The sequence below is a fragment of the Mastomys coucha genome, unplaced genomic scaffold, assembly GCF_008632895.1.
Source record: "Mastomys coucha isolate ucsf_1 unplaced genomic scaffold, UCSF_Mcou_1 pScaffold12, whole genome shotgun sequence".
NCBI lineage: Eukaryota > Metazoa > Chordata > Mammalia > Rodentia > Muridae > Mastomys > Mastomys coucha.
In genome coordinates this window covers 47,690,249-47,704,526 of record NW_022196894.1, presented here as the reverse complement: position 1 = coordinate 47,704,526, position 14,278 = coordinate 47,690,249, and the positions used below count along the sequence as shown (strand labels likewise).

Below are 14,278 nucleotides of genomic sequence, written 5' to 3'. Positions count from 1 at the left end.
TAAAATTAAGAAAGGAAAAGATGTTAGCAACTTATTATAAATGTGTCTAATAAAGGGAGTTATGGTTCCAGAAATTAGATTTTCATTTCATAGACAGGTTTACTTATAATGTGTTGTTTATTAGATAATTCAGAGCCTCTTAATTTTAATAGATATTTCCCAACATATTTCAGAAAGAAAAATATATGCTTTTGGTAATGTGAAAAAATCATTATTATTTTGAATTAACACTTTTATAAATATATATTAAGATGTCTAACTCATTAGCCAATTACCATTAAGCATGTATAAACATGATTATAACAAAATAATGTATGTTTTTGTATATTAAAGTTCATTTAGTCTTATGGAGACAGTAAATAATTTGTGAATTACATGTTTTCATTTTATCATTCACTCCTTATGGATAACCAGTCCTCTATAAGATAATCAAATGCATGCATTTTTGAAAATATTTACTATAAAGATGTATGTGAAAGGTACATACTGAACTATCTGTCTCTGAATGGTGGCAGATGTCCATTTTGTCCAATCATGGAAGGACCTGCCTCAAACCATTATCTTTCATGTAAACAGGATGTTTTCATTTATGTATAGATGATTTAAAACTGCTTTTAGTTAAATCCTCTTGTTAAAAATTAGTTTTAAGCATAACCCTACTTGAAAAGTCCTTTTCCAGCAATTTCTAACTCCCCAAATCCCTGGGAAAAAGAAGTTCCATTAAAAAAATCATTCTGTGCCAAACTCTTTTGGTGGCAAAAATGAACTGGTTTGACATAGGTTATTTATAGCTCCTCTGCATATCATTTGTATTCACACGTTCACTTTGGGTATTAATGAGTTTGACTGAGGATCTGCTCCAAACCCTGCTTCACGGGTCTGTGAGGGACTGCTCACACCTGATGTTGCTTTTCTAAAACCTAAAACAGCATGGATCTGAAACATGTCTGCTCTAAAGTTTGCTTGCCTTAGTAAAAGAGAAAAATTGATATGTGTGGGGACATGTTCAGCAAGTTACTTTGGAATAGAAGCACAGTATAGATGGAAATCCATATCGCTTGTACTGCACGGGACTTTTCAGCAAAAGCATACTGACAATCATGCTAAGTTTTTAAGAAATAAATTCTAAATCTACTCACTTTTAAAATTCTTATGACATTTTTTCCCATAAAGCTGAGTTTGCAAAATAATTATAGTGAAGCGATGCTGTTAATTAGCTGATTCTAGTTCACACTGATTTTCATTCAATTTACTCTCTAGAATTAGGTCACAGCCTGCTTCATGTTGTATCCGTAGCTCATAGTGGGAGTTGCAGGAGCTGAAAGAGAGACAAGGCTGTCTTCTCTTGTTGTTGCTTTGGGAATATTGGGTAACGGAACCTTTCAGAGTTCTTTATTGAGTAACAGATGCCATTTGCATTCAGGGGAGGACAGGACTTTATCTTGTAATTAGCTGGAGGCTTTGAGAAGCCATTTCTACAAGCAATCGAGGGCTAACTGAAATTTGTTAGATCCACAGGGAAAGCTACAAATGTAGAATGATCACCACAACTCTGACCACAGATTGCTGTTTCCTGGGAACTTTTAATAGACACAGGTGCTCAAAGCCCACCCCAGGTCAACTGGTTCACTATTCCAGGGAGTTTGACTTAATTCCTTGGGAGTATTGTAACAAAACACCTGAGACTGTATGATTTATACACTTATGCTCACAATTCCGGAGGTGTTGAAGTCCAAAACCAAGTAGTAGATTTGGTAGCTGGGGAGGGCCAGCTCTCTGCTTCAGAGTTGTTGCTTTCTAGCCATGTCCTCTACATGATGGGAAGGTAATCAAGTCCCAAGACCTATTTATAAGTGAGATTATCACCTTCATGAGGACAGAGCCTTATGATCTTATCACAGGTCCCACAAAGACCCCAACTCTTGATACCATTGCATTGGGATTGGGATTGAGTGTGTAGATCTGGGGATGACTCAAATTTCAGACCATAACAAGGTTCTGATATACAAAGCAGAACGGTAAGCCCTGGCCATCCGTCATTGATTCTCAAACTGTCTTCTGAAACAGTATGGTAAGTGCCTGGCAACTTGGAGGTACTTAAAATCTTCTGGTAATAAGATGGAAAATGGTGGTGGTGACCTTGGAAGAATTAAGGTCTCAAAATCGTCCTGAATTTGAGTCCTAAATACATTGTTCTTACTTAAAACTAAAGCAAGCTCCCACCCCCACTCCCCCAAAAGAAAACTGCAGAGGAGGGTTTCATTTTGACCCCTTCCAGTCTGCATTTAAAAACACTTTTTGAAGCATATACTTTCCTTTACTGCCAGTTCAGCATAGGCATGCCAATATCCCAACCAGAATGAAACCAGAATGATCCGCTGGATTATAGAAAGAAAAATATTAGAACTGCTATTTATATGCTTCCTTTCTGCTTTCAGAGAGGGTGCCTGTGAAATTTAAAGCATGGTTGAAAACATATCAACATTACGTATGTGCCTGCTGCATATATTGACATGAGAAGGCTCACTAATATAGATGCATAATTAAAAATCTCAGGCTTATTGTACCAAACCATAAGCTTACAGAGCAAGGAGATTACATTTTCATCCTTTTTTTCTCTTCCCATACTTCTTTGCCTGCACGTAGTAGACATCAGTTGGTGTGGAAATGAGTATTTTGGCTTACTGCTATATTTCAAGAAAATGTAACTAAAATTTCAGCCATCAGAGGAACTTAAAAGCGCCAGGGCTTTAATATCAACATTCATCCTGCTCCAGGCTGTGGGTGGCTACACACCTATCTCAAATATGAGCTCCTTTTTTTGCTTTTAGCCTAAAAGCAGCAGCCATACTTGACATTGAATTTTTTTCAATGTCATGGAAAATAATCACACTCTCTTCATTTCACGTTTTATTGCCGTCACTGTGCGCTGACATCTTCTGTGGTCTCACTTTCCAAGCCAGCGTTTCCCCAAGCGTCTCTCCAAGCCATTCTTCCCACGCTGCTGCTCATCTGTGGAGAAACAGCAAGTGGCTGGGAGCTCCTTTTCTCCTTCAAGAGCAGTGGGAATAGAGGCAAAGCTTCCCACCAAAGTAACAGTGCGAGCAAGCATCGGGAAGCCAAGAGATGCCATGGCCAGTACAAGTCTTCTGTATTGGAGACTCTGATTAGCTCTACCCAAGCAGGAGGAGCAAATCTCAACTCTTATGTATTTTTTTTTTTTTTTTTAGAGAGTATGTGTCTAGAAGTAAAAATAAAGCAAAAAACTTCTTATAAATCAACTATGGGAAGACAAATGACTTATTTTAAAAATAGGTAACAGTATGCTCAGGCACACTGTGGACACCCAGAACCTACATTTTGGGTTTTTCTGACATTATCCCATAAAAGGACTGAGACTCCTCATAGAGACAGCTTGTTTTAGAGGTGGAGTGGAGATATTTTACTTGAGCCTGACTCATCTCGTAGTTCTAGAAGTAATAAAGTACACACACATATACACACACACACACACAAACACCACACACACACAAACACCACACACACACAAACACCATACTCACACACCATACACACAGAGTTAAACATATGTTAGATGAACACAGACACTAACCAGAAAGAACTCAAAATAGCGAGAGACAGACGAAATTAAGGAACAATATATATAATGAAGTATTGTTTTATAATTCAAACTACAAAATACTCAGTATTTACTGTTCAAAATGATCTCAAGAAATTATTAAATAAATAAATGGGATAAATAAACATGAGTATTTGAAGTAATTTATTTAGCTAGTCTGTCTTGTGGATCCTCATCCTTTAGGTGTGTCTGTGGTAGTAGTTTTCTTCCAAAGAATGTGGGATGCGAAATGAGAAAGCAAGAGTGATTTTTTAGTAAGGAGAGTTTGCCAACCTATCCATAAAATCAAGGTCAACAGCCACAGTGATTAGTCCTGTTGGTAGCATGCACCCTGGACATGAGTGACAGGGTTAGCTTTTTGTTATTAAGCTCTTCCTCCCAGAAGCCACCAATCCCAGGCTAGCCACATGAAAGACATCAGCTGACTTCCAGTGAGCTAGTCTATAAAATGTCTGATGAGTGTTCCTCAAGTCCGAAGCCATCAGAGGCAGGGAGATTGAGAGAAGCTCAGTGCAGTCTAAGGGACTTGAGAGAAATATAGTAAGTATATTTATTGTGATAGTGCAGATGGGGCCCTGGAGGGTGTGGAGTAGGGAATGTTATTATGTAAAAAAATGAAAATTAGAACGTAGCACAAACTTTACTTAATAATACATCAATATCAGTTTATTAGCTGTGATAAATTGGAAACATAGTATATAGTATATACGAACTCTTTGCAGCCTCTTCTGGTTCATTAATCAAAATATGTCTAGAGAACCTAATAAACATATGAAAAGATGTTGACATCATTAATCCTCAGGAAAATGCAAGTTAAAGCTATCACAGGACACTCTATACTCCTTAGAAACACTAACATTATAGAATGATAGCGAGGATGTACAGCTGGGATTTTTATACCCTTCCTGTGAACATGAAAACCAGTAGAATTTCACGGTGAGAAATAACTCAGTCATTCCATAAAATCCTATGTATAATATCATAGGACCCAGCTATTCTATTCCTACATATTTATTCAAGAAGACAGCGGGACATACTTTTATATCAGGGAGTGTACATGAATGTGTATGGAAGATTTCTTTTTAATAACTAACACCTATAAAGATTAAAAGACAACCCAAAAGTCCTTCAATATACACACGGACAAGGAACTGTGGAAGTAAGGCATGCTCATACAACAGTGCTACTTACTAATGAGAAGAAATAAACAGCAACACCGTGAATGAATCTCAGGACATGCTTAGCCAGACAGAAGACAGCACACACTTCATCACAGTACTTAAATGAAATGTTAGCAAATGTCCACTGCATTTTACGGGACAGAAAGTGGAGCAGCAGTGCCCACTCAGAGGAGCAGTTATTAATATCAGAGAGGCCAGAGGGGACATTTTGGACCAAGGAAGTATTTTCTGTCTGGAGTGTGATGATTATGTCACTAAATGAATGTAATACTACCATCAAATGACACATTTATAATGGTATATTTTATATTATGTAAATGCATTTTAGTGAAATTGATCCTTCTTACAGGAAGGAGTCCTTAAGGGTTCTAAAGATGGCTCCCTGGGATGCCTCAAGAATGACCAACTTGTTTTCCTCTGCCCTTTCTTCTACGCCATCTGTCACATACCATCCCACTCCATCCTATCCCATTTCCTGCCTTGCCTTCTGGCTCTTTGACAAGTGTCTCTTCCCTGTTTCATAGATGCCTCTGCCTCAGGTTATTTCAGAAGACAAAAGGTTTGGTGTAGTCATTCATGCCAGTGGAGTTCAAAGTGATCCTACAGCATGCCTGGGGAGGAGACCAGGGGACAGAAATACTTGCCTTGGTATTCTATGACTAACAGGACACAGGAGAGGATCTCTGGGAATACAGATCCAAGAAAGGGTGCCATCAAGACCCACAGATGCTCCTCTACAGGAAAAAAGTGCTCAGTGGGGGCTGTCTTGTGAGGCTAGGCTCTGGAAATCACACATGAATGCACGCATGCACACACACACACACACACACACACACACACACACACACGCTCACACGTGCACAGCTGTACAGAGATCAGCCTCAGAAACCATAAAAATGGCATGGAAGAAGAGAAGGCCTACTACCCACCAGTCACTTTCTTTGAGACGGAGGATTCACACTCCTCCTTGTTACAGCGAGAATGAGCAAAGGTGCATAGACAGTGTTGGTTTGGGAAAGTGTGGAACTACAAACTGTGACGAATATAATAACTTTGTATTTTGACAGAGTGTTCGGCAGAGAGATGGAAACTTTAATAACCAACATTGGATTACCAAAAGAATCACTGGACCAGACTATGACTTAGAAATATGGTTGAATTAAGATGCATGCTCTGAGTAGATTAGGTTCAAAGAAGTTTTGAGAATATAGCAACTTTCATTTTAAAATGTTACGTGGATAGGGGCTGGAGAGATGTTTCAGTAGTTAAGAGCACTAACTGCTCTTCTAGAGGACCTGGGTTCTATTCCTTATACCCGCCTTCTCACAGCTGCTAGTGTGTCCAGCTCTAGGGGATCTGATGCTCACTTCTGGCCTCTGTGGGCACCTGCCCTCATGTGGCATATGCTACACACACACACACACACACACACACACACACACACACACATACACACACACACACACACACACACACACACACACACACACTTAAAATTTTTACATTGAGGTATCACAACACAGCTGCTTTATTTACGCCCTTACTGTATTTTGTAGTGAATTTTTACTGGGCTGAGTACTATGTACATTTGTCCATCAAGATATATTTTTCTATAACACAATATTTAATGTCTATGCAATATTCCATCACAGGAATGTCTATATTTTACATAAGTAGTAGCTCATTGCTGAACATTAAGTCTCTTTCCCCCATATTATAAATAAATTTGATGAAAAATCTTCCGCATATGTCACTTCACACCATCTTGAGTGTTATTATAAAATAAATTCACAGGTAGGAAATCACCAGGGCAGAGGGTACTTGTGTTTTAGGTTTTTAACACCATTTATAAGGTGTGTACCAATTTACACATCAGCCAGAAATCAACAATCTTTAAAGGATAATTTTCCGTTTATTTATACCTCTATTCTGGCTCAGCTATAAGCTAACAGAATGATCGTTACAATTAAGATGAATTTAGAGATAATGAAATTATCATTACTCACAATATTGAAGCTTAATCTTGGCTTAACCATGGAAATGACCATGCTCACATAGTTATGGTAGTAATAGTGGACCAGCCTTTATGAAGAGACAATGTATTCATCAACATTCACATTGCTTTCTAGATATTAACAATCCTTCGAAGTTCTGCCCCTCCCCCATTTTAAAGCAGAGCAAACTGAGTCTCAAAGTTATAAATATCCTGATAAATATAGTCTTCTTAATGTTCTTATTGATGGTATCATCATAACCTGGGTTATTTTAAGATTTCTGTTTCTCTTCATTTTCTTTTACATGTATATGTGTGTTGCATGTGTGCATGGGATCATATGTTTTTGCAGGTAAGCAAGGTACTGGTGTAGATGCATGAGGGAGCCCGTGAACATAAATTTGATATTGAGAATCATCCTCGACTTCTCTTTCACTCTAATGAAAGAGAGTGATTGAGGTAGGGGGACTCAATCAAACCCAGAAGTTACTAATCTGGCTGGTGAGCATGTGGCTGGTGTGCTGGCAAGCTTCCTGCAGAGATGCCTTATCTCTGCTTTCCAAGGCTGGACGTACAGGTGGGATGCTCTGCCCACCGGCACTTCTGTGTGGCCTGGGGATTCCAATGCAACTCTTCTTGCTTGTATGGCAAGTGATTTAACTGCAAACTCACCTCCTCAGCCTGTATTTTTAGTATGTCTGCATATTGTATTCCATTTAAATCACCTTAAGGCTTGAGTTAGTTTGCTCTTACACATATTAACTGCCAACTCACAGAGGAACCAGTGCTTTGAATATGAAGCAGTAAACCTGGCTAATGGGGAGGCCCAGGTGGTGGAGTCTGTGAACTACTCTCTTGATCTTGGAAACAAGAACAAAGAACAGTTGGACATCCTAAGTGCAATGTTATGACATGCAGTCCTAATTAGTTATGGGGTTTGTCAAAAACAATTTGTCGCCAAGTGTGGCAGAGCAGGTCTTTAATCCTAGCAGGTGGGAGGCAGAGGCAGGTGGATCTCTGTGAGTTCAAGATGAACCTGGTCTACATAGTGAATTTCAGGTCAACCAGCCATAGTGAGACCTTGTCTCAAAAGCCATGTATAAATGATAATGTTCTGAGATTTATGAATGGAATTTTTTTTTTTTTTGATTTTTCGAGACAGGGTTTCTCTGTATAGCCCTGCTGTCCTGGAACTCACTCTGTAGACCAGGCTGGCCTCGAACTCAGAAATCCACTTGCCTCTGATTCCCAAGTGCTGGGGTTATAGGTGTGTGCCACCACTGCCCAGCACGAATGGCATTTTTCATGTCACTTGGAGTGGATATAGATTTGCCCTTACAGTAAGGTTGCAACCATCCACTTGTTCCAATATGCCTTTGGAGTAGAACCCAGGACGGGGTAAGGGCTGAGGATATCCAGTCTTTTGACAACACAATAGAGCATTGCCATGCACAAAGTTTATGCTCAAGAACCACACAATCAGATTACACACACACACACACATACACACACACACACACACACATACACACTAAATCCCTCATATGTTTTAAGGAAGCTTACAAGTTTGTGTTGTGCTGCATTAGACCAAAGCTTGCGACAACCTGCAGCCCCTCTTGCTCGGCAGCAGCAGAGTGGGAGGTTGGTACATGTGCCTGTCTGCAGAAGAAGCAAGGGAAAACACAACTCCAACCTGAAAGGAGACACTGGAAGGAAACCACACTAATCCGAACAGTAGGAAAAGGTCTGCTTGCTCCAAAACAGATGTTTCATTCGTCTTCTTCCCCTAATTAGTACCAAGGAGCTAAATTCAGACTCGGCCCACAACAGCAATAAAAGATGAGCTGTTTGTGCCCATCCAGAGATGGCAAGCATTCAGTATGTCAAAGGCTACTGAGATAGCCATGAAAAGAATGGACAGTCCTAAAATCTTCATCATTAAAGAAATGTTTTCCCCTTCATGAGCAGCTTGCTAAAGACAGATAAGCAGGCTGAAAAGCATAAAAATGGAAGCATTCTTAATAATTCATCTGCTTCCAGCTTCCGTGAAGTCACTGCCATCCTTTCCCTTGGTGAGCCAGGGATGGTCTGCTAATATCCCTTCCCTTTGTTAATATTGACTCTCTAGAAAGGGAATGTTCTCGATTGTTCATGTCACTGCTAATTACGTGAATGAATCTCAGTGGATGCTTCCTTCGTTAGCTGTCATAGTGACAAACCGTACACTAGTCCCTACCCAAAAAAGACCATCTCCAAATTAATACACCTGTCCAAGGTCAGCACCCACCTGGGGAAGAATTCAGCAAAGCACCATTTTGTTGTATATTTCAGTGTATGGATGAAAAATCCCTAGTATCCCCTAGATGTCCACATGTCATAGTAGCCTGGTAGCCTGTCCTTCAGAAGAAGGTTTCTGTGTCTAAGAGAGATGATTTAGTCCTTAAGAGGAAGCAAGACACAGAGACCTGGTTCTTTCCTCCCTTTATTTACAACTCACTGTGTGACTCTGGGCAAGTCACTCCATCCCTCCTAATGTTAGTTTGGTAACTGGAGCAATGCCACCCTTTCCAACTCTAATACTGTGGTTCACCTTGAATGTAGGATGCAGCCACAGTGCTGCTGCTTGGCTGCTGAATGCGAGTTCTGCATAAAGACAGGGAGTTATAGCTTTAGGTTCCTCCACAGTCTTAAAGATCCTTAACAGAAGCAAGTATATGCATTGTTTTTCAGTTGATATAATGAAATACAATGATCAAGGCAACTATATAGCTTATCATTCCAGAGGGAAAAGAGTCCATCACAAAAGGAAAGCCACAAGTATGGTGGCCATAGTAGGCAGCTGGAAACTCATGTCCTTTATGTACAAGATAGAGACACGCTTTGTGTATAAGTGGCTCAAGGATTTAAACTTTCAAAGCTGCTTCCAGTAATGCACTTTCTTCAGCAAGACTATGCTTCATCAACTTTCCCAAACAGCTCTGTCCACTGGAACCCAAATATTCAAGAGCCCAACACTATGTGGGGTGTTGAGATCATTTCTCATTCGAGCTAACATAGTAAGGAAATATACCACTGTTGTTTTCTTAGGCCACATTGTTCACAGCAGTATAAATATTTGCCTTTTTGGCTATGGAGACACTATTAGTAAGTACAACCAAATAGGGGCTGCTTCTCAAGTGTGTAGAGGTTAGAATGATTGAGACAAAGTGTTGTGTAGCCTAGTCTGTCCTCGAATTCACGGTGAAATAGAGACTGACTTTGAACTCCTCTTTCCACCAGCCAGGTGCTAGGATCATAATTGTTTTCTATTATGTCTGGCTCCAAAATCAAAGAAATAAAAAAATAATAAAAAAATAAAAATCATTTCAATAAAGAAGTGTCAAACTATTCTACATTTATGTTTGAAATGTCTGGGTGGTTAGCAGCCTTCTGTCTTCAAGTGAGAATGTGGTTCAATGTGCTTATTCTCTCTCTCTCTCTCTCTCTCTCTCTCTCTCTCTCTCTCTCTCTCTGCCGTTTAGATTAAAATATGATATGTCACTCAATTCAATGCCTCAAGCGAGAAAAGAGATCATCTGAACCATATCTGTCCATCAATCACACTGACACATCACTAGATACTGAAGATAGTCCACCCACTTTTCTCCTTCTGCAGCATGCCACTTTGTCCAGCCCCCATCACCTCCCATTGAACAGAGACTGTATTAACTTCTTAGAATGTCTCTCCAAGCACACTTCCTAAATGTTCTCCTGGCTTCAGAAAAAGCAATGTTCCTAAATCATGAATTCCTTACTTTGGTCTGTTGTCTACATCTTAAAAGATTTCTGACTGCACTGAAGATGTTCATTTCACCCTGGTTTAAAAAAAAAAAAAGTGTCCAGTCTCCTCTCTCACTCAAGCACAGTCTCCCAACACTGTCTCTTTCCTAAGGCTCCCCTGCTCCACGAGGGGCTAGCTCCCAGCCTGACCCCACACCTTCTATACATGCTAAAGCTCCCTGTTTGAATGTCATTGCCTCAGACTACCCTCTCTTGGCTCCTTCTGCCAAGACTTTTCCTTTCATCACAGATTATAATGGGGAATGTGGTTTCCCCCCTCTTGTTTATAACCTCTTTCCCTCATGAGGTTCTCTGAGGAGATGAGACACTCTAACTTAGTAAAGTATTCCTCTTCCCCACCAAACTGGCCCTCTCACTGTAAGCATCTCTTTGTTGGATGAACAGAGAACTGAGAAAGATCTTCTCTTTAAATGACAACATTTCTACACTATCCAGCTATTTTCACGGATGATGCTGCAATGATAATGCCTGCTGCAATGGTAATGCCTGCTGCAATCTTTTTCTTTGAAGGGTTTTCCCAGATTTGGGTCTGTGCTGGGCAACTCTTATTAAGAGGTCTCCACCTTTCCTTCTCACGCACATTTCTGCTTAGGCGTGCAGAGTTTCTACAGGCAGGCGTGTTTCCTAATATATTTGACACCACCATCAGGATCTCATCTTTGACTTCTCTTGTCATGTCTATGGAAACAATTCAAAGGAGACCCACGGTTTAGGGTAGGAGATGATACAGTTTATTCCAGAGAAATGAGATGCTTTCAAAAGCTAAGAGTACACAGTGACCAAAGAGACAAGCGCACAAACTTTAGGTAGGCTTAGTTCCAAAGCCTCTGGAACAGACAGCTTTCCTAAGAGACAACTTTTTCTTTCCAGGTGATTGACAGGCTCATTTGGATCAATTCATGTGTGTGTGTGTTTCAATAAAGCTTTATTAACACAACCAGATGACAGGCTGCTTTTGTTCCTGAGTGTGTTCTTCCATGATCCTTGGATCAGCTCTGACAGGAGTAGGTATCAGTGTATCCTTGTCCCTGTTAATGTAGACAAGGTCTCATGTATTCTGTCTAGCTTCAAACTTGAATTCATTATGTAGCTGAGGATGACCTTAAACTTCTGATCCTCTTGCTGTCTCTTCTTGAGAACTAGATCATAGGTGTGTACCTCCATGACTGTTTATGCGATCCCTTGCTCTTTATCAGAAGGTTTCCTGCTATATAGCAATCTTCTAAGGTTTAGAGTTCCTGAACCTGGTTTTCATAGTTAACCATTAATCATTTCCTGGCATTTCAGGACATCATCCCAGGGCTGGAGCTGTGATGAGGTAGCCCTAGTTCTTTGCTTTTCCAAGTTGCTGATTCTGAGAAGGTAGCCCAGTCCGAATGTCCTCTCATCCTGCTAATATCTAACCAGCTGCCTAGCAACATGATGCTTGTCCTACTTCTGTTTCTGGTGCTAGGATAAAATAGCTTGATATAGGAAAAAACAACAACTTATAGGAGAAAGGACCTATTTTAGCTCAAAATTTCAGGTTATAATCCATTATTTTGGGGGGAAGTCACACTGGCAGGAGCTTGAAGCAGCTAGTCAGACCATATCCACAGTCTATAGCAGACGGAAATAAATCCACCTATGCTTGCTTGCTTTACTCTAATACAGCCTAGGACCCAACCCCCAGAGAATAGTACTGCATACAGCGGGCTAGGTCTTTCCATGCCGATTAATCTAAGGAAGACAAAAGGCCCTCCCACAAGCCCCCAAGCTAGCCTGATCAAGGTAATCCCTCACAGAATCAACACGGATTCTATCCCTTTCTAGGTACTTGACTTTAGGCAAAGACTGTAGTCTGTTTCTTAAGCTCCAAAATGAGTTAATAATAGAATCTGATAGGTTTTCTTGAGGATTTAATGAGGTAATGAATGTAATTATAATGGCTAGCACAATGCCTGACCTGAAACAGATGCTTGGCAGCCACTAGTTCTTACTAATAATGTTTTATTCAATCAGGAAAGGCAAATCTAAATGCTGAGGAAGCTCAGGGTGAGGGGGGAACGTCTGGAGAAGTATGCATTCTGCTTCTGGTGGGTTTTTTTTCTTGCTTTACTCTAATACAACCCAGGACCCAAACCCCAGAGAATAGTACTGCATACAGTGGGCTGGGTCTTTCCATGCCAAATAATCTAAGTAAGAAAAAAGCTCCTCTCAGGCATGCCTATAGGCTAGACTGATCTACATCAGCCTAACTTGATCATAGCTGGTACCCCCATACATTGTATCTAACACTCCATGACTCAAAAGGTAATAAACAAAAAGTGGTGGGCTTTAATCCCCAACCCTATTAAAACCACAATATTTGAGCTATATAAACCAGTAGTATGAAATTGCTGGTATCCATTAAACCTTGAAAGTATGAATTATACTTAGAAATGATGAATATACACACTTGGGTGTTTTGTTTGTTTTTGCTGTTTTGAGTCAGGGCCTCAGCTTCTAGTCCAGGCTAGCCTGAAATAATATATTTTAAAATTAAGTCACTTGCCTGGAGGCCATCCTTGTACTGGCATTTAGTGAATCTCGGTTAAGGCAGAGCATAAGCAATATGAACTTTTTACACAGTGATTGCTTCACAAGAGTGACAGAACTATAAGAATGTCGCATTCTCCTTCCCCAGCCCTCACTGTTTCATCAGGTTTGGGTAGGAAGCACATCCCTGGTGCTCTGTGTAGGAGGTGGAATAGGAGGGGGTGAACAGCGAGCTTTATCTCCATCCCGCTGCCTGTCGTCCAATTCTCTGCTTTTCTCTGGCTTTCATGAGAGATGAGGTCATCCCAGCGCGAGAAAATCAAACTCTTATTTTTCAGATTCGATGAAGGCCAGCATTGTTTAGTCTGCATAAATAAGAGCCCAGACCCGTAGAACCAGGGAGACAAGCGGCCCGCCCTCTAGTGGTCTCACTGGCTAATGCCCGTCACTCCCGAGAGCACTGACAGGAAGGCGGGAGCGTGAGGGCTAAAATGTAAGTTAAAATTAGATCAATAGTCAGCTTGGCTGTCTCAATCAATGCATCGCAGGGAGAGCATACAACCATTTATTTATAAGCTAAACCCGGTATTATCTTCCTCTTTTAGGACGCAGAGATCCATTACTGCGCGCGGCAGGGGAGAGGATGCAGCGCGGAGGTTCCTGCCACTTTATGGCTCACTGGCTCGCGCTTCCTCACTAGCCTGGGATGGGACGCTGCCGAAGAACCAGCCTAGCCTGCAACTCTCCTCTCTGCGCAGGACCGTGCCCCTGCCGTGTCCCCTAACCACTCACTCCCGCCAGTCCGGTGCCGTGATCGACCGCATCCTAATTTTTAAACTGACAGGGTCAAATAGGGAACCTAGAGCATGGGTGGGTTTGGGGAGGGGTATAGGGCAAATACATTAAAAATAACAGAACTCGAGGGCCCTCCTACAGAGACAGGGTGCACATCAGCTGCATTCTAACTACAGGCTTGACTGCCCTTTTAAAAGGTTTTCCAACTAGCTCCCCCACTGACCTGAATTATTCATCCTTGCTCAGGCAAATGTTGCTGTCAAAAGCTGTTGGTTCCTCCTCTCCTCCTCCTCCTCTCCTCCTCCTCCTCTC

General features: G+C 40.9%; 1 protein-coding gene across 1 annotated transcript in view; it reads left to right on the top strand.

The window, feature by feature from the left end:
- Nucleotides 1–4,517: 4,517 nt before the first annotated feature.
- The window catches only part of LOC116083345, a 35,081-nt gene continuing 25,320 nt past the window's right edge, over nt 4,518–14,278 (top strand). The window contains exons 1-2 of the mRNA XM_031360127.1: nt 4,518–4,576; nt 13,777–14,041. Coding sequence (XP_031215987.1) covers nt 4,518–4,576; nt 13,777–14,041 — 324 coding nt within the window. The remainder of the gene's footprint in view (nt 4,577–13,776; nt 14,042–14,278) is intronic.